This window comes from Chiroxiphia lanceolata, chromosome 1 (assembly GCF_009829145.1).
Source record: "Chiroxiphia lanceolata isolate bChiLan1 chromosome 1, bChiLan1.pri, whole genome shotgun sequence".
NCBI classification, from domain to species: domain Eukaryota; kingdom Metazoa; phylum Chordata; class Aves; order Passeriformes; family Pipridae; genus Chiroxiphia; species Chiroxiphia lanceolata.
In genome coordinates, this window is record NC_045637.1 from 20,629,394 (window position 1) to 20,654,799 (window position 25,406).

At 37.0% G+C, this 25,406-nt stretch overlaps 1 protein-coding gene across 50 annotated transcripts in view; it reads right to left on the bottom strand.

Moving 5' to 3' along the window:
• RIMS2 (regulating synaptic membrane exocytosis 2) overlaps nt 1-25,406 on the bottom strand; it is a 456,898-nt gene that overhangs the window by 44,086 nt on the left and 387,406 nt on the right. For 28 of the 50 annotated variants that reach the window (XM_032680574.1, XM_032680663.1, XM_032680634.1 and 25 more), the window contains one exon: nt 11,524-11,741. The exons of 9 other annotated variants lie outside the window; for them this stretch is intronic. In XM_032680574.1, the coding sequence (XP_032536465.1) occupies nt 11,524-11,741 (218 nt within the window). Of the gene's footprint in view, nt 1-11,523; nt 11,766-24,276; nt 24,358-25,406 lie in introns of those variants that run through there. 13 more of the 50 variants (XM_032680755.1, XM_032680726.1, XM_032680772.1 and 10 more) reach the window with 2 other exon arrangements.

A 25,406-nucleotide genomic window follows, 5' to 3' on the forward strand; every position in this document is an offset into this window, starting at 1 on the left:
TAGCCTGCCCACTAGCTGAGAAGTGGTGCTTTTAGGGGTAACCCCTACGGCACTGTGGTCTTCAGCCACTGGGGAGCTGATAAGAACAGCACAGTGAACAGTTCTCTCCAGACTTTTATGTATTTCACATATTTAACTGCAAGCCATTTTCCAAGCTTTCTGGCATTTCTGTCCTTTTGCTGATGAAGACATGACTTTGGCTCTTGATAAGATAGTGAAGTTAAAATACAAAGCATAGCAGTGGTACCAGTGACACAGATGAAGGGTTTCTCTAGTTCTTGTGTACCAGTGAAACAAAGAGGACAAATCAACTGAGAAAGAGTGACAGAAAAAGGAAATATCTGGTAGCAGCGAGAAGAGGTTCTTTGTCCTATTCAAGAAAAAGCACATTTTGGTGAAACACAGACAAGGCTTTTACTGGGCCTTCAAATTCAGTGGTATATTTTTGATATTATTGTATCATAGAATCTATGCTGTTTTTAAAAAACCTTGCTAAAACACATAATTAGTAGATTTTAGAACATCTATGATACTGAGTTTCCATAGAAATCAGTTTTATTTTATGAGATTTTACTGTGTTATCTTTTCTACTTAATATAGTTGTTAAATATTACACTGCCTTAACACTACAGGTAATACAAAAAATACTGCATTAATTTTAATTTTTCAAAAATATTTTAGGTATTCACCTTATAAAGAATAAGTAATCTTGATAACTATTAATTAATTTAGTTAATCACAGGAAAGCAATTTTTCCTTCACATTACAAATTTGTTCTTGACAGGTCTTACTGCAGGAAATAGTAACAAGAACAGTACTTATTACTCTGAATATTTTCAATTAAGTCTCAACGTGATTTCATAGACCACACTAAAAATAATTTCTGCTGGCACCAAAATCAAACCAGACAAGGGCAAACCCAAAATATTAGAGTACTATAGTTACAAAACTGAATATGATCTGATTGTAACTTTTGGAGTAGAGATTTGATTAGTATAAGATAACATATATAGCTTAACATTTCATATTGTAATGAAATGATCATGACAGTAAAAAGACTCAATGTCACTTACACAAGCACTTGCAAGTATAGGAAAAACTCCTAGAAGTAGATATAAATGTTAAGGAGACTATGTTTCGACTGCTTTACAAAAAAAAAAAAGCGGGACTGCTAAAAATAGAAAATGTTTATCTTATACAGATATATAAAGAACCACATGCAAATTACTTCAGTGATAGGAAAAAAATATTTTTTGCTTTTGTTACAGGATAATTCACCTTTTCCTAGAAACACACCATTACAAACAGTTGAGAACAACAACTTGAATATTTCCTTCTTTCTGTAACATGTTCTCAATTAAATTTTCTTGCTTTTTAATAAACTCCCTAAGCAGGAGGAGAGTGAACTTACATATGCCTAACAGTATTAGAGAAAATCCTATCATTATGTTCAAGCAATACTCAAAAGGCAATAACAAAACCTGTGCTGACATTTAAGAAAATCTTGGAGGAACTCCTCAGCCGTAAACTACTAAAATATAAAATACAGTAGCAAAAATACACAGTTCACCACTGCACTCCTTGAGCTAGATTCTCATGTTTCCACTTAATTTAGATGCACTTGTGATGTCTTCAATCAATTGCCTCACTATCCATTGCCAAAGCATTTGGTAACTGAAAAATATAAGGATGTGTTTTCCTTTATAGCATTAAAAAAAATAATAAAAATTTAACCTGTAGTTCTTCAACAGCACAGTGTACATCCAGAAAGACAGAAAAAATAATCCCATAAATATATTTTCTTTGTGCTAAAGCAGAAAATATGGTCTTGCCAAGTTTTAGGCTTATATTCTGGCTCTTCATTGACTTCTGCTGGTCTCAGGTAAATTCTCTTTTCTGTTCTTCACTTATCCTGCCATGTGTTTGTCTCACTTATACAGACCACAAAGGTCACATAGAAATAGAAAATGGTTTAAAATTGGATACAAGTGCCTAAAATGCACAGGAATTTGGCATCTCATTCCAAAGTAATAAATCTGAAAAATCCTGCTCATAGCCCCAGTGGTGCCTAAATTCCTCAAATTCAGCATTTCTACCCTAATTTTCCCTCTAATTTTGATTCTGTGCGTGTTGAGAAGAAACTGACTTGCCAAAAGGGAGATGGCAGGGACCTATCCTACACATCAGCATTCAAAAACCACTGGTCTGCACATTCTGCCTCAGGGACAAAGCTGGTAAGCTTTACAAACTGCAGCTGCAGAACTCAGCTTAAGAAATGTAATTTTGGCTACTGCTTTCTTTAATTATGTCTCTAGAGAAGCAGGAACCAAATGTCTTTGTCGCACTGCAACCAACCAAGAATATGTATCCACGACGGAGGGAGACCTGGGTTCAGAGCTCCTCCTTTGCTGAAGAGAAAAAATTATTTCCCACTTTCTTGGGGAGTACCTGGCACACACCATCTGGCATATACCTGACATGCACTATTTTGCAAGTTATAGCTAGCACCCAAAAAAAGAAAAAAGAAGACCCAGCAGGACAAATAAAGCACTGATAAAAGAGCCTTGACTGCAGGTTATTGGTTAGGGTAATTTGATTGTGAGCAGAGGGTTCAGCTTACTGATCCAATGGTTACTTGTGTATCTTCCGGGAATCATCAGTGGTACACTTACCTAACTTTAAATTACTCTGTTAATATAATTTCTCCTGTAAGAGTTTCTGTTAGAGTTTTCTGTTAGTGGCACATATAAGTTTTGGCTGATGGCATCATCACACTTACTCCATAGAAGACAAAAGCAGTCTAAGTGGTCTGGAGATGCACTGGGAGTCATAGCCCAGTTCATTATAAGCGGACATCATCACAAAATGTCTGAAAGTATCAAGAGCTCCCACAACTGTGTTCTCAGTATCTGCATGATTTCCCACAAGCTGTATGCCCTGTGCAGTGTTTAAAAGCAGAAGTTCTGTAACTTTTACCTCCCCATTTTGTCCTACAGAGAGCACAGATTGCTCATGTTTGTAATACAGACACACAGCAGCCGGTGAAATGGGCAACAAGAGAGTGCACTAAAACTGAATTTTTAACACCACAACATCCGTGTAAGTTGCACACCAGTCAAGGCCAGAGAGCTGTTCTGAATTAATCTGCCAGCATGCCTCTATTACCACCTTCTCTTTTGGGGCTATTTTAATGATTTTTTTACTTTCAGGCAATTACTTTATAAATTCCCTTCTACCCTTAGAAAGAGAATTTAATTTATCAAAGGATTATTATTGGTATTACTGATAGCATGCGTAAAGACATAAATTCAATATTGAGATATGACTTGCTAAAAGATGTTTAATATTGCATTCCATCTAAGTAAAGAAACAGACAGGAAAGAAAGCCTGTCTATAAAATGTTAAATTAAAGAAAAGACGTAGCCTTAATGAATCTGTAAATATCAATGTAATATTTATTTACTTTTTGGTGCTAAAATCATTCCTCTGATAACTGTCCAACAGCAAAGTACTACAACCCTCTTCCTGCTGGACTTTGGAGACCTGAAGTAAATATCCCTTCACAGCAAATTGTTATTCAGTGATGGTGGTTCACAGAGCAATGGGTAGATGAATATTATCCTTCTGGACAATACAAACAGTAATCACTGAGGTGGCTATGTAAGAAATTGACAACACTAGAAAAAATATTTAAACTGGAAAAAAACCCCAACTGAACTTTCTTCCTTAAATTATTAACTACAAAGATACACAGAACTGTAACTATGGGTAAGAACCGCAGATATTTCAGGCAAATTAAACTGAATAATTGCCAGAGTGACAGCATGAGATTGGCCTATAAAGTTCTTCTTTTCACTCTCAAGTTTCAGTAGTATAAAATCAGAGCCCTTTTTCACAGAACAATCAACAAGAAATTCACATATATTATATCACGTGTTAACTGAAGGATTATAAAATCCCAAAAGGAGTTTTCAAATGGAAACTTTTTTAAGGAAAGCCTAAATTTTTCCTTATGTAACAACAGAAAAAAGAAATCATGTTTACTGTGAAAACAGAAATAAAACAGCTTTAAAGTTTTTTTTTAAGAGATATATATTTTTTTAATTTTTAGCGGGATCTTATGAGAATTCTTCTGCTCTCAATAAGAAAGATAGCTTAGCAGCATTCTTATCAAGAAAGATCACCCTACATTTCTCTCTCTATTTTTACCTCTAATTATGGAAAGAAAAAAAGTCTTGTGGAAGGTCAAGCTAAATGTTCTGATCTCACTTTGAGCTTTCTCCTTTTTTCCCCTTATTAGTGGGATCAAGTAGTAATATAAGAAACTTTCTTTTTAAGGAGAGAAAATAATTTTTTTGAAACATAAGTAAAGATTTTTAACATTATAAATGCTTACAGCCAGGGGATTTAGTTTTACTTCTACCACAGGCAGATGGAAATCTTACAGACGTATACCTCACTGAGATGATAACTGTATTACAGAGAGGAAATCTGATGAGTAATTTGTGACTGGGGCAGTATTGCTCGGTTGGTGTACATGATCTGCATATTTTGTCCCAAAATTAAGCCTTTTATTCTTACTCTCTATTCTCACCACAGGACTTCTTTCTCATCTGCCTGGAATTTCCCCTTATGTATGGCGTAAGGTGTCACCTACACTTTGTGTGTGAGAAATGTCTTCCAGCAGATTTCTATAAGATCACTGTCTGGAGTTCAGTTCTGGTGTCTCAGGTATATGTTTCTTTTCACTACATCCATCTCTCATAAAATCTTTATGAACGTGTGAGGACTCAAATATATACCTACTTCCTCTACAGAAAATCTGTTGAGGAGAACTGCACAGATTTGGTACTGCCTTCTTCCCTAGTCTTTTCCTACATGTGGAGTAAAAAAATTTAAAAACAGAACGTAAGTATATTTAAAAGACTGTGTAGTCGATCTTTTCAGTCTGTAATTAGAGTCTATTTATTTATTAGCACACTCTCCAGAGTTTATTTAGTAAAAGCTGATTAATGCTCTTGGTAATGTATTCATTATAATGGTACTTTGTCCTTGGTAAAGTATTCAGATCACAATTCTCAACTGATGAGTAGGAGAAATTTGCCTTAATCTCTTGTCAACTGCTAATCCTATATTTCTATCAATGTAATATGTGTTGATTTTGAAAATAAATCAGATTACACATCAAGAATACTGACACAAGTATAATACTACACATTAAAGCAACCTATTAACAGTAGCAGTCTGTCTCTGGTATAGGAGAGGAGATAAAACCACAAACAAAAGGCTTGCTTCCAATCACCTGAATTATATATATGATTTTAAAAAAAAATAAAATACAGGCCAAATTAAAAGTAGTGAATGATAATTTCAGTTGCTATTTTTCCATATAAATTAATTCTAGGAATAGGAAACAGCAATGTCTATTATTTAAACAAATACACTTTTAGTTCAGTAAATTGTTTGCTTACTATATTCTGTCTCATTTTAGACAATAAAAGACATTAATTGTAGTTTCTCCTTTAATTACCACCATTTAAAGTGACTAATCATCCTCTTTTTAATTGGAACCATATTAACTGTATGTGTGGTAGAAGACTGGTTTTATATAAATCACATTTTGAATTGAGAAGTGTGAAATTCCATACCAGACCAAGTCCAATGTTCCCAATAGATTCCCTTCAATCATTCCATAAATTGAGGAAATTGCTCTATAGGCTACATTGTTGGTTCATGACAGATATAACTGAGACTGTTACGAATAGAGCACTTTAGACAGCAGTTTCAATACCCTACAAACCATATAGAATCCAAAATCTGGCTTTTAACACAGAAAGAAAACAAAATCTCAAGGTTTTTGCTCTGAGAGACCTAATTCTCTTACATTTTTTCTAAGAAAAGATGTACCCATGAAATATCAAGATTTCAAAATACTTTAACCTTGTTTCACTGGGGTCACCCTTTGGACCTCTGCAAAATTTGTTAAAATGAAAGTGCCTCTTTTTAGTGAACACTATTAAATTATCTCAAGGCCAATCATCATTTTGTTGGCACTGAATCAACTGATTTTTGTACATTTTTCTACAGAGAACTGTAACTTCAAGAATAAATGTTGTAGCTTAACCCCAGCAAAATTATACAGGATGTCAAGAAAGCTTGTAACACTGGCTCAAAATTCCACTTTTACAGCCCTATAATTTCATGCCACATATGGCATCTTAAAAAGAGGACTTAGCTTACAGAGAGCAACATGTTGCCACAGAGAAACCCCAGTTCAGGTAGCTTCAGTTGCCCCCTAGCACTGTCTGCTACATGTGCATGTGCAGGGTCCTCTGGAACACAGCACCTTGGAGCAACACTCTAGAGACACACAAAGGCATTTAATTCTGAACAAACACGTGGTTACACCCCTCTGCAGGCATTACTGCACTGATCACTCTCAAGTCATGCTGTTACATGCTTTTTTTGTCATTTCTTTTAAGAGATTTCATCTATTGTGATCATATACCCAAAGACATCATGGGACTCAGTCTCCAAGAGTACACTGGACCCTGTACCTGTGACCAAATATGTGTACACCCAGGAAGTGTTTTAGCATGTGTGATCCGTGGAATGCTCCAGATTCTGAAAACATAAATTAAAGTGTTTAGGCTTTTGGATATAATCAGTCTACAAACATAATAGGTCTTGAATAACTAAAGAAAATACAAAACATTTTCCCAGCTAAAGGAGAAATGTCAGCTAAATAACAGAAGTCAAGACACCCAGGTATCTGCCTGCCAGAGACAGCGCATGGAAGTTGAAAGGGACGTCTAAGACTGTATAATCAGAAGAGGGAAAGGATTTTACTCATTAATGAAATATAACTGAGAATTACAGATCTGCACCTCTGTGGAAGCCCAATCATCAGTTTCCTCAGGACTGTCCAGAAGGAAAATGATTGCATTCCAGGTATGAATAGCTAAGCCAACACCATTAAGATTTGCATATTGTATTCTATTTTCCTCTGCAAAGAAAGCCATCTTTTCCACTAGAAAGAATGTCTGTGGAATCAGGACCTGAAGGTTATAACACAACTTCTAAACCACCAAATGTTAGTTTCTAGGAATGACTGCTTGACTCAAGAGCAGGGAGTATTCTTTTTGTGACATTGAAAAGGTACAAGAAACAGAAGTAAAATAAATTCTAGTTTGTCTTGCTACTCTATTCTGCAGTGTCTTGTCTTTTACTGAAGTCTTAAGTAAAAGCTACCTTAAGTAAAACTACTTTTGTGTCATCCAACCATTAGTTTGATTGATTAAAGAATTTCTGTGCTCTCTTTTTTAAATTGCTTTGAAATAAGCCAAGTCAGTTCACAAAATACCTGTATATTCTCACACTTAAAATTTTCATTAAATCAAATAATATGAGCAAAATATTACAGCACTGACACACATCCTTAAACAAAGTATGAACTTCTGAAAAAATAAACTGCAACTCTCTTTCAAGCCCAAATGGATACCAGAGAATGAGTCTCCATCTATTTTTATTCAAGTTTTCTGCATTCCAATGCTCTTAAGACTGACATACTTTCTGCTCCTTCTTATCCCATGACAGTTATGATCCAAAGAGCACCACTGAAGGTCTTCTCATGTAATGGATATGAAAGCACACTTGGATTTCCTTGCTATGACAATTTGAAAAGATCAGTTCCTAATGCCCCTGTGGAGATCAGATCTTTTCAACTTTTTGAATTGTAATTTTAATATAATTTTTTAAATTTTTTTTTTTTTTAATCTCCATTACCCTTGATGGGCTTGGTCAGCAGAGTTACCATAGTAGCAATTTCTAGGCATTTGAGACTGTAAATGTCTGAGGAGAAAAGAGCATTGCTTATTCAGATTTTTGTCATATTTCATGTTCTCTCTATGGATAGAATATACACTATATATGTTCTGCAGAACATACACTAGCCATAGTTGAATGAAATATAAACCCTGTTGTTAGGTAACAAATATTACAATGATGATTCTGTGATTATAATGATTTTACAATTACTCATTTTGCTGCCACCTATAACAAGAAATCAACATACCCTTTACCCATAAAACAACTGTTCCTACCTGAATATACTAAAAGAATTTCAGACCAGAATAAAAAATACTTTGTTGTATGCATTTTGAGTGTCAATTTCTTAATACTATGACAAATAACAAGATATTAGATTAAAATAATTTGAAAGGACATTAAAAATGGACCTTTTAAGGCATGTACTGTAAGTCTGATACACAGTCCTGAAAACAGTTATGGTGACCTACTTTCAAAAAAACTTCTGGTATAGCTTTAGTTATAAAATATGAATGAAGAAAAGCACCGAAATTAAATTATACTTTACAAAACACTTAAAAAAAGTGTCAGAGATACAGATAGGCATTTCTTCACTGACTTCCATATGAGCACAGAGTTTATAAAAGCCTAATTGCTATAAATATGATCACAACTTTCTATAGAAGTAGTATTATCTTCTGGTATCGGTATGCTTTTTCAAACCTGATATGTAAGGAGATACTTAGCTGATCTATTAAATGATGTAATTTCTTCAGAAAATATCTAAAACCCTAAGAAATTACTTAGATCCCATTTCTAGATGGGACCACTGCCACCTGAGTATCCCCTGCCTCTCAGTTCCAGAAAACTGTACTTACAGGACATCCACAGAACATGAGTGTTTTCATCCCGACTTGTACCAATACATGATTCCTTGTGCAGTCACTTACCATCCGAAAACAGGAACATGACGAGGCAAACCAGAGAAATTTATAAATTCACTAAATACTTTAAAAAAAGTGCAGGTTTTAGTCTTCTGGCATTAGTGTACAGCACTTGTGTCCAACATTTTCTTTAAGACGTACCAATGGATAGAAACAGAATGGTTTGGGTTGGAAGGGACCTTAATGACCATTTAGTTCCAACTGCCCTGCTGTGGGCAGGGACACCTTCCACTAGATCAGGTTGCTCAAAAACCCATCCCAGTTGACCTGTAACACTTCCAGGGACGGAGTATCCACAACTTCTCTGGGAAGCCTGTTCCGGTGTCTCACCATTCTCATTGTGAAGGAAGCTTAAGACATGCAAGACATTTCTTCCTGGCAGGACCTCGCCCTCACCCACCCAAAAGGCCATCACCTTGTGTCACGAGAGCCACAGTACTATACATACACCTCATCCAGGGGCTGACGTGGCCACAAGCTTGCTTACCATATGATCAGTGAGCTTGCATGATCCAGCTGTTTAAACGATGCATGTGCCTGTCCTGTTAGGTCCAGCCACATGTGGTCACCAAAAAAGGTCCCTAAGGGGTGCTGTCAAATAGGGAAGCAGGAGCTGGTGTGCAGTAACAGCTCTACAGAACAACCCATATCCCCACATCCAACCAACATACGAGGGGTCTTTTCAGAAGACAGCAGCAGGAGGTGCACTGGCTGCTCTCACTGGGGGTCAGGCACAGGTCAGCCCTGAGCACAGACCTCTCCCATGGAGCAGCTGAGGGAGCAGAGACACCCACCAGAACCATGCAGGCTTCCCTGGTTTCTGCTGCTTTTCCGATAGCACTAAAATACACCTCCTTGTTCTACAGTTTTTCAGAACACCCTATTCACAGTCAATGGGTCAAAAGACCTTGAGTACTTTTGAAAAAATTATATTTTACATTTTTCCCTGACGAGCATCTAATCAGTTGTTGGGCAACTGATTAGATATAACAGAGAGAAAAACTTCAGATTGAAACTACCAAATAACTAAGACAGCATGATATTTAAATCAAATCTAGGCCAGCCACACAATATAGATTCCCTCCAGTGCTGAGACATCCTTGAACATTGTACAAAGAGCTGCCATCCTTCATTTAATAGTTCTTATATTATGAGAGACCAGATTAGATCAGTAATGTAGTGCATTGTATTGGACTTTATAATTAAATATATCAATACAATTACATAGCTCTATACTAAAACAAGAGTAAAATTTAGATTTCTAGGTAAGCAAGTGGTTAATTTTTTTTCTTGCCCAACTAGACACTTCCCAGATTTGTCTAAAGGTGACTTCATCTTTTGTCTGTCATTCATTCAAACTCAGCGAAAATAGAAATGTACATGAAACTGCCATTTCCATAATCGGCAAGTGAGCTGGTAAAACACAAGACTGCTGCAAAGACTTGCCTACTGATGGAGCCATCAGTGTCTGCATGATATTCAGAGACGTTCTTTCCCCTCTTTTTCATTCCTTTGTCTCATATCGCATTCAAGTCACACACTCAAGCTCCCTGCTCTCTTCTGGTACTCTTCCCTCTTCTGCACTGTTTGTTACCCCTTTCTTTTCCTTTCTTTTTAAGTTCTACTCTTTCCAGGTACTTTAAATCCCACTCCTACAAAAATTTACGTTAAAAATTTAACACAATTTCTGACAGTACAAATCACTGTTTCACTCTATTTAGTTGTACATTAAAACTCTCATCACTTTGGTTTCATGATACAAACTGCAAACTTGGAGGAGAACTGAAAAATCTCTTATCCATGTTTGAGTGGTGGTTAGCACAATGGAGATCTTAGATGGGACCTCACACAGCTGGACACTGTAAAGTTATGTTGAACCATATGATAAAATTGCAACAGCTTTACTTAAATAGTGAACATAGAATATATCTTATGTATATACTTTGAAATATATAATATATATGCATAACTATATAAGTTGCTTTAACACTTTTTATACACGTTATTCAAATAAAAGTAACTTTTTTCCATGTAAAATACATTTGTCCTATACCGCTTCCTTAATTGACAATGAGAGCATTTCAGAGTGTATTATATGGATTTTCCTCAAAATAGGAAGAAATAGAAAAATGTGTAAGATTTTAAATGCTTTAGGCATCAAAGCAGAAAAACTCTCCATTTTCCTAGGTAGAATATTTCTATGTCAAATTTGAACTGAGATAAACAGAAATGAGGAAAATTTATACTGATAGTGAAAACACTTCTAAGCTGAAAAGAAATGAATTAAAAAGCAATAAAACAGTTTTACTAAAGTAATAAAACATATCTTTTTGTTCAGAAAAATTGTTTTGTTTAAAAAAAAGATTACATGTTCAAATATGAAAAAAACTCCTGTTGAAATATGCAAACATTATGTGTGACAAAAGCAAAGGCATTTTGCAACATTTCAGTGATCCTTGACAAACTGCTGTAAGGACTTCCCCAAACAGAAGTACAGCTCATGTTGGTTCCTGAGAAGCAAGGAATTAGTGCATTAGTCGGTTCCAGCAAACAGAAAATAAAAACTTCAGTCCAACCTGAAAAGGATGTTTGCTAAAAAAAATTAATGTTTAGTAAATGCCCAGAAAAAAAGATGTTCAACCATTTTCTTCATTCCGTAGAACACAGTTGATTAGGCAACTTCAACAGGATCTCCAAATGATTAAACTGTAATACACAAATATTATGTACATTTAAATGGTAATTTGAGAGAGAAAATCAATCTAGTTCCTACCAGTTTGGCTGAGCTGTGATGTGCTGCGACTTTTTCTTGAGAGACCCACTATGGCGACCATCTTCGCACCGATGCTGGACCGTCTCTTTTTGCTGCCGCCACCAACAGTGCCCACTGCTGTGTCAGACTGGCTGCCATCGTTCTTCTCCAGCGTGTACATGTCCCCGCTGATGCTGGTGCTCTTAGTCATGTTCTTTCCTGAGACGCCCATCTGTCTGCTTTGCATTTTGGATGTAAAGACACTGTCAGCCAGTAGACGGATAAACAGTGCAGACAAAGAAGAGTAAAAAGGGGAAGACAGAAAAGGACAGGTTTCAGATGGAAGGTTTTGGGAGACTAGAGGGTAAAAGCAGCTAATCACACAGGTAGGGTTTGGTTTTGAGAGGTAAAAAGGAGCGACTTTAATTCTAGGTTCTTGTTTGGTCTACTGTAAAAATACTTGACTCATCAAAATTGTGTTTTAAATAACAAGCTCTTATTTACTGATAACTTAAAATATATTACCAGCAAAAGTATATCAAAGAATTAATGTATCCGTATGTCATATAACCATTTTTTGTTTGGGAAATTCAAGGTCTGCAGTCAGTGCTCTGCCTCTCTTCTTCTCACATATATGTACAAAAATGACCTCTGGGAAACAGACACTTGATTCATTACTGAGTGGAAAAGGATATCAGTCTGAAGGCTAGTTTTGGTTTCCAAACATGCAGACATTTCAAGGCTGTTTTCAGTAAGTTTTTAGTAATCTGGTTTATCTCAGTCATCATACAGTAATGAACACTAATAGGTTTTTTGCTCCCTCTCTTCATCAACAAACACAGTTCTTAGATATGTATTTCATACAACACTTGGCTGCTATGTGACATAGATCACTACTACTGATAAAATAGAATTTAATTCTAATATACCTTTTGTACTCATTTACAGACTGTTTTTACGTGCTCTATGTGGCTGCATCAAAATTATCTGCTGTAGCATTTCACAAGTCCCACAGGGATCTGATCTACTAGTGGACCAGGCTAAGGGACTTTTCCCTTCCACAGAAGTGGCAATCTACACTGATGACAGCAGTATTTATCCACATTTTGCCCTGACATCTAACTGGTAGGTGTCTGGACAAATATCCAGAACTGGAAACTCTGGAGTACATGTGGGCCTGAGAATAGGCCATTCTCTCTCCACAGAGAGTGCATTTCACTAAAAAGTCCCCATGAGATGCAGTTTTAAACAATCCACAAAACAGTGGAGTACTTTTGGAAACTAGGGGAAATTAAATCACCAGTATGTAAAGGCTAAAAAAAAATATTTTTGCTCTTTAAACAGATTTTCAAATACATGCAGAGGCTGTTCTTAGAGTTTTACTGCTCAGAAAGTGGCTGCAGAGTAAATTTTAGTGGGTATAGCCTCACTCCTTTTTCCTTACCTGTAATGGTCTGAATCTATTTCAAAAACTGAAGGTTTTATTGCTTCTTTATGAAGTTTTTGCAACATATATTCTGTCAATAACTTATCTATGGAATTAATGCAGTGCCTTCGAAAGCAAAAGAGTCACTGCGTCTCTTCCCACAGATTCAAGGGAATTTGGGATGAGGCAACTCTTTAATATATCTGAGAGGTACCCAGACAGTGCTCCTCTGCTCTTTGGTTGACAGCTGCATATGCATGAAGGCACAAAATGCTTGTAGTTTAGCCACAAGCTAAGAGCTAGTTCGTAGAAAAGTAGACCTCTGTCATCAAGTGAAAAAAATAGTGTCCTTCTCAGGGAAGTTACAAGGGAAAATATGAATGAGAGTTTGGATCAACAGATAGAGAAGCACAAAACAAAGCTGCGAGAGAGCCATAGTGGTCTTGCCTGGATAGACAATAACAAAAGACTGGAACACAGTGGTAACCTGAAACCATTTTTCTTACCCTTTTTTAGCTCTCTTTGTTGTTATTTTAGTACACACTGACTCTCATTGGCATATTTATCACCAAGGAAGGAGTGTGATAGGATGTGGGTAAAGAAGAAGGCAAGGAAGGCAATAGAAGAGGAATTGTATTTCTGTGTCTTTTCAATACTACGATAACTTACTTCTCAGATGGTAACATCACATGCTGACATCACATGCTGTACTTTTTATTAAATAAAACCTTAGGGATTGATTCACAGAAGAGAGATGACACAGAAACTAGTTCTCAGTTTTAACACTACCTTGCATATAAAAAATACTAGAGGTTTAGAAACCTGGGAAGAGCTAGTATCTTCAACTTTATCTTGAGCAAAATTCTAATAAGAATCAGAAAATTAGAGCGCCTTATCCAGTAATGCCTTTTTTAACCCAAGTTCTCAAAGGAAATATGATTAACATGACTGCATTTTTAATCAGGTCTCTCTCTTTTCAATATTTTTTAAAATCCTTTTAAATTAGACAGAGCAGTAGAAAACTGAAGCTGTTTAGTTTCTAAAACTGTTTTGAAAACAGACTCCTGGAAAGAGATCTTATAAATACCTCTTTGGGGAAAGACTGGAGTATAAGTCATTATTGAATCTCTGTTATTTTATGTAGCACCTCATTCACATGCACAGGCTGATGAAGGAAATAATTTTTTACTGCTTGCAGAACAACCTATTTCTATGATCCAATTTTCAAAAATAATACCCAGAAAATCAGTGGGTTCCTTCCATATGGAAAATAGTCATTAATGCATTCTTTTGTAAGTGATATTAACATTCAAGAAATGTCTTATAGCAAAGGAAAAAAATATTCTGCTGACTCATACAAAAGTTACACTGAGGAGGAATTTACCATTTCCTGAGTCTAATGTGCCTTTGAGGTGCTTTGTGTGCCGTTTCCAAGATGTGTAATTCTATTTAAGTGGAATGGATTACAATAATTACCCTTATTAGAGAAATCAATATATTTAAAGTGGTTGACATGCAAAGTTGCTATAATCTCACTATGCAGTTAGCTATGAAAGTACTGTGAATTTCAAAAATTTGCTCCTTCACTGCTAAAGGCTTATGTATCACAAAATGAAGTTTTGCTGTGCACACCTGCCAGCAATGATGTAGACTTCATTCAGACACCTTCTCTCAACCAACTGAGAAAAGTAGGAAAGGGAATTCAAGTGAGAAAAAAGGGATTTATGTGAAAATGCCAAATACTAGCATAAATGGCTAATACTGAAAGTTCATTCACAAACTTCTATTTCCCCCCCCCAGTAGAGTTCTAAAACTATTTGCTATATTTAAAGATTTGGGGTTTTTTCCCCCTACTTTAAAAGAAGCAGAGAAGACGTCTTTGTTACAGTCCCAACTAGTAAACAATTCCCAGAAAAAGCCATCACATAGCAGTGGCTTAGTTTTTTCTCAATCCCTCTTGCAACAAAAAAGCTTTGAGAAATAAGCACAAGGAGAGTTCTGAGTGGTTTATAGTTCCTCATAATAAACCTACAGTGGTCATGAGCACTTCCTTCATCAACACTGTGAACCCTTTCTGGCCATCTAAACCCTAATTCACTAATTATTTTTGGTAGATGCTTGATATTCTCACCAGTAGAAGCCATCATTCTACCCAGGCTGCTTTTTGACAGTGCCAGAAACGGATAATTTTCAGAAAAACTGGGTGTTGTATGTCAGGTTTGGTTCCTTTCTGAGGTAACAGAAAGTTGGACTTCAGAGTAAAATTTAGAGAGTAAATCATACAACCTTTTCTCTTAACAGGAAACAGAAATTACTGGAAGTTTTCTTTATATGTACATATATAGAAACAATCAGACACATATCCAGTTCAACAATATTTTAAAACTGATATTAAATAAAAGAAATTTATGAGATTGTATGAGTCAATGAATAGATGTGCACTAAAAACAGGGTTCTCAAGGTGCCTTATAAGATATTAATCTTAAAAATATCCTCATCAAAGAGAACATGCAGCCAGATGGGAGGGAGGGGGGAATAAAATAATTAACCATCCCAGTCCGAATAACATGCACATAGTGGCATAATAATACCATTATTAGAACCAAACCAAAAACAAAATCATCACACAACCCCAGTTGTGTGGCAGCTCACAGCCTATAGCAATAGCAGAGTGAAGATGGCAGCCAGACTATTGACTTTGGTTTGACCAACCAATGAACAAGGGAGGGGTGATGGGCTAACAAGTGTAATACAAACCCTGAAATCTGATCATCAATTAAAATAGTCTACTTGAAGCAAACTTAAGACAGATATTAAGTATTTTTATATTTTCCCAAGTGACAATTATTCCAGATAGTCAGTGTTCAGTTGGGCATTTCATCTTTCTATGTATTTTACAGTACATTTTCTTAACTTTAACTGTTTATGGTCACCTACACTATGGATAAATTTTAGAGGAATACATTCTCAAAGCTAAAGCATAAAGTTCTTTAAAAAAAAACAAACTAGAGAAAAACAAGACATTAGAAAACAAATTACAGTAAGACATCTATATAAATTTGTAATTTAAAGCCAACAGTGGAGTATGACAGCCCTAACCACTAGATAATATTCTTAAAAATATATACCAGACAACTGAGGGGAGTCAGACTGGTGGATACCTATGACATTAAAGGTATTCTCAGTAAGTTTGCTGATGATACTAAATTGGGAGGAGCCATTGACTCCCTCAGAGGCAGAAAGGCCCTGCAGAGGGATCTCAATAAATTAGAGGGCTGGACAATCACCAACCATATGAAGTTTAAAAAAGACAAGTGCCTGATTCTGCACCTGGGACGGAGGATGTAGGTACAGACTGGGGAACAAGAGGCTGGAGAGCAGTGCTGTAGAAAGGGACCTGAGGGTCTTTTTGGCAGGTTGAATATGAATCAGCAGTGCCCTGGCAGCCAGGAGGGCCAATTATGTCCAGGGGGGCATCAGGTAAAGCGTCACCAGCCAGTGGAGGGAGGAGATTGTCCTGCTCTGCTCTGCACTGAGGAGGCCTCACTTCAAGTCCTATGTGCAGTTTGGGGCACCACAACATAAAACAGATATAAAGTTATTAGAAAGCATCCAAAGGAGGGATACAAAGATGGTAAAAGATCTAGAGGGGAAGTCATACAAGGGGTGGCTGAGGTCAGTTGGCTTGTTCAGCCTGGAGGAGACTGTGGGGAGACATCATAGTGGTGTACAGCTTCATCATGAGGGGAAGTGGAGGGGCAGGCATTGATTTCTTCTCTGTGATGACCAGTGATGGGGCCCAAGGGAATGGCATGAAGTTATATCAGGGGAGGTTTAGGTTGGATATTAGGAAAAGGTTCTTCACCCAGAGGGTAATTGAGCACTGGAACAGGCTCCCCAGGGAAGTGGTCACATCATCAAACCTGCCAGCATTCAAGAAGCAACTGGACAATGCTCTCAAGCACATGGTGTGACTCTTTGGGCTGTCCTGGGCAGGGCCAGGAGTTGGACTTTGATGATCCTTGTAAGTCCCTTCAAACTCAGGAAATTCTCTGATTCTGTGAAATTTAACATGGTCCTTGCAGTCGTTGAAGATTCCTGTGCCACAACTATAGCAGTTAATAAAATGGCTTAGGCCTGTTGTCTAACCTTGACAGCCTGTGTGCACACAGCTAGCTTGCATTCTTCGCCAAACAGTGTTTTCTCAGGCATCCTGACAAGAGGAAACTGACCCTGAGCCATTCTATCTCTTGAATTGTCCCTGAACTGAATCAGAGGCACCTTATCAGTATGTCCAGCACAAAGCCATGCCAAAGAGAACACAAGCTGTTTAAACAATGTGTCCTGGCCCTGTATAGCTCACTGGTATAGACTTAACCTTAACTTAATCTTAAATTCCTTGATGATACTACAAATCAGATTATTTTCAAATTCTGATTTTCAACAGGCTTTTTCTGAATGATTTTAAAGAAAAACAGTAAGCAACTACAAAACTGCTATTTATACATGGCCTTCTGGAAATGCAATGTTAAGTTTCTGGATTTCTTAAGGCATTAATCTTCAAGATCTCTTTGCAGAGACTCACCTGTTTTCAAACCAGAGAGTGTAATTACTCTATGGAAAAAAAGGGGTTTCAAAGTTTTCCAGACTCCTACTACAGCAGATAATCAGAAACTATCATATTTTTCTCCCCAGTTTGTTAATATTTGTATTGAATTACAAAAAGATTACAAAAAAGTGCCTGGGGAAATCATCATAGAAGAGAAGCAGAGGAGAAGGTTTCACAAGAAGACCTTTGTCTTCAATTTAGTTTTGGTATCTTCTGCTTTAGGCAGACCATTTTCTTTATATCTGACTAAGAAGGACAGGAATGGTTTGTGAGGTTTGGGTTAAGGAGAGAGAAGATTTCACAGTGCAAAAGGATCCTGCCCTAAAGGCAGAAAAACTGATTTGAAGACACTTTATATGTAACAGTATATGATTTTAAATCTTGTAAGATGGACTGCACTGTGAGCAAATGCTTCACATCATAGATAAATAGATTCCAGATGAAAACTTGTTTTAGTCAACATTTTTTGATGTTAGGTATTAAAGAACAAGTCAGAAACTTCATCCACTCTCACAGTTTCTGATGGACTTGAAAGTGCTTCATAATCTTAAAAGAAAATTCTAATTTTAGAACTAATTGATAATATTGTTGGCTGTTATATTTTCCATGAAGCAGATGCAGACACAATAAATCCTCATTGTTTCATATGTACCAAATGGAAAGTCTCATCCTGTTGCCGTAGTTAAAAACCTGCAGTCTTTGGCTGCAGTTTTTGAATTAGTTGCGAAGTTGGAAGGCATCTTGGTCAGATTCTTGTCTACAGAAACAGAAATCTTTTATAGAAAGTGGCTGATTAGTACAGTAAGTGCCAAATTTCCTCAGAAATCTTTTGTTTAGGCCAGAAAAACAAAGATAAAACCCAAAACAACACAAACTAAAAAGAACACACTGGTACCTGGCAGTCCTTATGCTTTATCATGCCTTTTGAGATTTACAATATGTGGCAAACTAACCAGAAGGGAAATGAAGGGACTAAAGACAATGACTCCCCTGGAAGCTCTTACTGCTATAAAAAGCAATTATGAAGTCCCACAGGTTAAAGAACCTCATTAAGATTTTTGCAGGCATCCTATGTTGTTGCACAGAGCAGTACAGCCCATTCTTCTGCACATGAAGCAAACCAACAGGCAGGAATGAGAAAGGCTAAACCAAGAAAGTACACTGACAGTCTTCTTCTGTAGGCAAGAAATACAAACCACAAAGAGGAACAAATCTAAATTTTAGGACACCATGGTCATTCAAAAAACACAGATCATACCCCTTCAGACAGCCTTAGCCACCATCTCATTTTTCTCTCCTTATCAAAACGATAATTAGACACTTGCAAGGTGAACACCTGTCTTTCCCCCACTTGATAAATAATGTCACAATCCATCTGCCAGCTCAAAATAAGTCCCAATGACAGGAACCCCAGCCCTGAAGCTTAGTTTCCTCTTCCCCCTAGTAAGTTCTTGCGTAGTAATGTACTGCTTAAGCCACATAAAACTGACTTCTAAATCAGGCTCTGGCACTGAACCATAGCAGTCTATGGCAGAAAGCAGCACAGGGAGCAGTACAGAATCCTTACACCCAGTGACTTCACAATCATAACAAATTACAAAGAACATCACTTATTCTAAAAAGAATAAGCAAATGTTATTTTATCTGTTTCAATGACTCGTAGAGAAAAATTATTATGAAAAACTTGTTTTATTTTTTTCACTTATCAATGAATACACTTTACTAAAAACAGTATTATGAAGCACACACATTTTTCCAATCTACAATATTATTAATACTTTTAAATGTGAAGGAAAAATATCAATACAATCCATTGTACTGTATAATATTGGTAGGATTTTTGAGGATTCTGTTTGTATTTTTGCAGTTGTCTTTACAGCAGTATTGGAAATTAAAACTTCTAATCTCATTTCTCTAACAAAAATGTATATCAGAGAATCAGAATTAGTCTTAAGTCATTTGGTGGACCTTGCAGGTTTCTTTATTTCCCACAGAAAAGTCAATATTACTACTTTCCAGCTTCATTCTCTGGTAATGATCCCTAGCAAAAATAAGGCATTGCAATAGCAAAACTCCACTTTGCTAAGTGCGTAGTACAGCTATGTGCTGTGATGTCCTAGAGAAAGGATTTTAACAATTTTTTTCAATTGTTGTAATAGATATTTTCTAATACATATCTCTTGTGAGACTGGAAGATCCACAAAAAACTTTGTTTACAGCTTTTGACAAGCAGGAGTTGAATTTAATGTCATTCTTAATAGACCTTTTAACTCAATCAGAGAGGCTCTCATTTCATTAATTTACTGAAGAAATTTAACAAAAACAGCATTATGGGGACAGCTGTGATGTAGGAAAAAACATTTCCATGGGAACAGTGCTTCCAGCCAGTGCACATACTCATCTGCCAATTCACATCAAAGAGAGACACTGCAGGTTCAAAATTATAATGACTTAGTCTCTGGAGATCCACTTGGTCAAAATTATTCTATTAACTTATTGTTGGTATAAATCTCTAATAGGCACCAGACTGACTTAATTATTAGGTTTATTTTATTAAAATTATAACAAGAAAGTTGGTTGGAAAAAATAAATTCATTACCTATATTATTATTGAAAGAAAACTTGTGGCCACATCACAAAATAAGAGTAACAATAGCTTTAAATAAAGTTTCTTTTTCAAAAGTCTCTTTCATACAAATACCTCACCTGCTACAGTACATAGGTTGACTTGAACTGTATCCTTCTCTCCCTGTTAGATATAAAGTTCTACACACAGTTTTATTATTATAAAAAATAAATGTATAACTTTTTACATATCATCTCTAGCATGTTTTTTTTTGAAACAGGAACAAATTTCAAACTAAAGCAGTCCATATGAGCTCTAAAGGCTTGGCAATAAAGAAAACACATTGCCATCAAGGACAGAATGAGTTTTGAATAACATCCAAATTCTCTGAGTTTTTAGAAAGTATATTCTTTAACCCAGCCTGGCAAAGCAGCAGTTGTGTTTGTAAAAGCCCAATAACAACTAGCTTGTCAAATTAAAACTGATCATGAGCAACCTGATTTAATTGACAGTGTCTTACAGAAATGCACCTTGCATGTACTTAATCTGAAAGTCAGATGTTGAGTGCTTGTTCCAACATACTGTTGGAACATACAGTCTTCCAGCAGAGATGGAAGAAAGGTTTCTGTATTAATACTGCTAAGTCATAAGCTATACTGCAAACTTGCTTAATGCTGCTCAGATTTTTTTCTTGAAGGGCTGACTAGCAAGCAGTGAATTGATAGACCAGACTTTAAATCCACTATGTGTCCCAGACCAAAAAATCACCAGAGAAATAATGAAAAATCAAGTTGGGAAAGTGAGAAAAATTACAGACTTGAAGGCTGAAATGCTCAAAAATATACAGAAGTAAGAGACATCATGTATTGTCTCAGGATAAGAAGTACCATAATTTATCATCTTGCTAAACTGAAATGAACTATGTGGGATATTTTCTTATTTAGAAAACCCATTGACAGAAAACTTTGGAAGATAGACATGCAGGAACTGGACAGGATTTGCTTCTGAGATTACATTAAGGAGAATTATAGAATCATAGAATCAATCGGGTTGGAGAAGACCTTTGAGGTCATCAAGTCCAACCCTTGCTGTAATTACTAGACCATGGCACTAAATGCTACATCCAGTCTCATCTTAAAAACCTCCAGGGACGGTGAATCCACCACTTCCCTGGGCAGCCCATTCCAATGTCTGATTACTCCCTCTGTAAAAAATTTCTTCCTAATATCTAACCTAAACCTTCCCTGGCAGAGCTTAAGATCATACCCTCTTGTCCTACTGCTGGTTGCCTGGGAGAAGAAACCGGTACCCACCTGGCTACAACCTCCTTTCAGGCAGTTCTAGAGAGTGATGAGGTCTCCCCTGAGCCTCCTCTTCTCCAGGTTGAACAACCCCAGCTCCCTCAGCCTCTCCTCATATGACTTGTGCTCCAGTCCCTTCACCAGCCTCATTGCTCTTCTCTGGACCTGCTCCAGCACCTCAATATCCTTCCTGAACTGAGGGGCCCAGAACTGGACACAGTACTCCAGGTGTGGCCTCACCAGCGCTGAGTACAGGGGCAGAATCACTTCCCTGGACCTGTTGGCCACACTGTTCCTGATCCAGGCCAGGATGCCATTGGCCTTCTTGGCCACCTGGGCACACTGCTGGCTCATGTTCAGCTTCCTGTCAATCCAAACTCCCAGGTCTCTTTCTGCCTGACTGCTCTCCAGCCGCTCTGTGCCCAGCCTGTAGCACTGCAGGGGGTTGTTGTGATCAAAGTGCAGGACCCGGCACTTGGCCTTGTTGAACCTCATCCCACTGGAATCAGCCCAACTCTCCAGCCTGTCCAGGTCCCTCTGCAGAGCCCTCCTGCCTTCCAGCTGATCGACACTGCCCTGCAACTTGGTGTCATTTGCAAATTTGGTAATGGTGCACTCAGTCCCCTCATCCAGATCATCAATAAAGATATTAAACAGAACTGGGCCCAACACTGATCCCTGGGGGACACCACTAGCGATCGGCCGCCAACTGGATGCAGCACCGTTCACCACCACTCTCTGGGCCTGGCCCTTCATCCAGTTCCTAACCCATCAGAGAGTGCCCCTGTCCAAGCCATGGCCTGCCAGCTTTCTCAGGAGTATGCTGTGGGAGACGGTGTCAAAGGCTTTGCTGAAGTCCAGGTAGAAACATCCACAGCCTTCCCCTCATCCACCAGGTAGGTCATCTGATCATAAAAGGAGATCAGGTTCATCAGACAGGGCCTGCCTTTCCTAAACCTATGCTGGCTGGGTTTGACCCCTTGTCCATCCCATAAGTGTTGTGTGATTACAAACAAGCAAAAAAAAAATCACATGATACACAGGGAAGAGCCAGATGTCCTGAAAGGGTTTTATTTAAATAAATTGCTTTAAGCAGTATGGATTTCACTACAGCTGCATCCATACTTCACTCATGAGAGACTGTATTGCTTTGATTAGTACTGCACAAAGTGAATATGCTCATGCTTGTTTTAATGCTTATGTGCATATGTGTGCTAGTGGCTGTCTAAAGAACAAAATAACTCTGACATTTCCTTCATTCCTCGTACATTCAGGTTGCTTGAGGACTCTGAAAAATCAGGGTCAGCATAGGCACTGCTAACATCTCCCAAACCCGTAGCATATCTCTGAATTGATCTTCTGGGACTAAGAACTAAAGAGACATGAGCAAGAGCTCTGAAGCCATAATTACCTCAACCAAAGAGACATTATCTGGGACATCATGATCTTGCCTGTCTGACTTCTGTTAGTTTGATAAAATGACTTTGAGTCACTTTTGGTCTCTGGGGGAAATTATAAAAGCATACAGAAAACTTAAGACCATCATAAAAAAAAAAACATTGTGAGGAAAGGTGTCTTACATCTTTCTGAACAAGAGTCAGTTTTTCTGAGCTGGGGAAGAGAGGTCTATGACCAGATCTCCCTGCTGAGGCAATGTGTACTTTGCAAAGTGTGCCAGTTTGGAGCAACTTGCCTCTTGTTTACCTTGGACCTCCATAGGAATTGTGTTCATGTTATGTCTCCCAGTGGTATTTGTAAGAAAATTTTATTTCCTACTAGGGGTCACCTGATCACAGATCTCTCAGCTTGCTTAGGTAGCACCTTATGGACTTTAACAGGAGTATGAACACCACACAGATACAGCGTTATTACTGAGAATGTTCAGATGCTTGGTCAAATAACATTAAAATCAAATATATGGGCAATGGTAAACCACTGGAGTATCATCTTACCATGGCTAGCAAGTACACAATAGTAAGAACACCACTGGGACTCTTATCCTTATTTCAAATACAATACTTGCCTGATGGGTCTGGCAATGTCTTTCAAAGGCAATGGCACAAAACCACTGACTACATTTTAGAAATACTTCAATGAAGTAACATGAAGAAGTTTATGTTTGTTTCTTAGAAAGCTAAGTGATAAGCTTATTAATTATTTTATTAAAGTACATTTAAAAGAATATTTTACAGATTTTTGTCACTTTTCTATTAAAATAATGCTCAGTTTAAAAGATTGAAAACATACATCACTAAGACATAGCAAAGAAACAAAAACCTCATGATCTTCAACATCAATTCCTTGTTTTTTTGTTTCTACCTCACTTTTATTGTTGCTGTTGCCATTCTTGTCCACAGACCTGTTGTGCTTAATTCCATACAAATAAAGATTAAACAATCTGTTTATTGAAGAACTTATTGTTTAATCTAGTTTTAAATATTTTCAGAAAATGAATGCTTGTCTTCCTCTGCGTCTCTTGGGTTTTTGTTGGGTTTGTATTGGGGTATTTTTGACTACAGATGCACTGTTTTTAAAAAACCTTCAGAAACAGGAGTGCATCAGTGTTTTAGGGATCACAGGTCAGAGCTGGTTCAACAGAGTTAAAGCGCAGGCTGCATTTCAAGGAGAGGCAAGCAGTCTCAATGATATTGCATTTCTGTCAAAGAAAAAATGTCTGAGTTCCCTGTTGGACACCATATATCAAAGCTGCAGACTGTTTCAAATGAGCTATTTTTAATATTCACCTGTTAATAATGTGTACTTCCAAATTCATCACTTTATTATTTCCCAGTGAATTAAAATGAGTTTACTAGCTGCAAAGAAACCTATATATGTTTTGTACTTATTCCAAAGTTAGCAGAAAAAAAGGTCTCCAAGGGCTTGATAGATGGTGACAAATCACTGAGAAACAGCTGACTTTGCTAGATTTCTTAAATTATTTGTATTCAATTCTCTGTAAAGATTTCACAACAAATATATGAATTCATATAATTCCTTTCTTAACCATTGATCTTTTGCATACTTTTCCATAATATTTCTCCAGAAATTATAGTTAATTTTCTTCTGCATGTCATCTATGAAAATGTAAAAAAAAAAATGGTCAAATTATTGACCATATTGGTAGAGACTCACTAGCTATATGAATTTATAGCTTTTGAGGATTTGCCTTGCTGTAGAATACTAAAGTTAAAAAGCTTGAATAAAAAAGTAGTGGCTTTGAATCTATGCTTCAAATGGGGTAAGAATTTGTCATAAACTCTTAACAGACTCAACCCAGCCCAATAATACTAACAAAATCTTATTGAAAAAAATCTTTATTTTAGGTCCTTTGATTTTAGATACACAGACTGGCAATCTAGTCATAAGTATGCAGAAGAGTTATGTTAGAGAGATAAAGTTGCTGGGTTTTGTTCAAGGACCCAGCGTGTGATATCCACCCCAAACTGCCTGAATATTGAAATGTTTTGCAGCTGAAAAGCATTGCACTCCAACCTGCCATTCTCATCCCAGGAATGACAAGGTCACTTTGTTGTGATGATGAAAAAATTGTTAGACCAACACATTTGGTTGAGAGATGCAGGACACTGCATGCTGGTCTGTTTTCCCTGAAAAATTACAAGAACATTGACATAACTGGGCCCAAATTCTCTCCCCCTCCATGGCAGAAATGACAGTGTGTGAACTTTATGTATTTATCTATTTACCTATATTTTTATCTATAGCTATTGGGAGCACAGATTACCTGTACTGCAATTTTCCTAAAAGACGGATTATGCAGTGGGGAAAGGGTCTCAGGCTGCAGTTTTCTCTTCAAACATACAGCCTTTTTTGCTAGAAAGGTTAGGCACAATTAACTTTTTTCATGCAGTAGTATAGTTAAATCAATAATTGGAATCATTCTGAAACAGCTTTAAGAAACCAAAGAGCACATACATGTTGAAAATGGATTCTTGATGTTGTCTTTTGCACAGTTTTTTGTTATTTTTATCAGAATATTGCTTC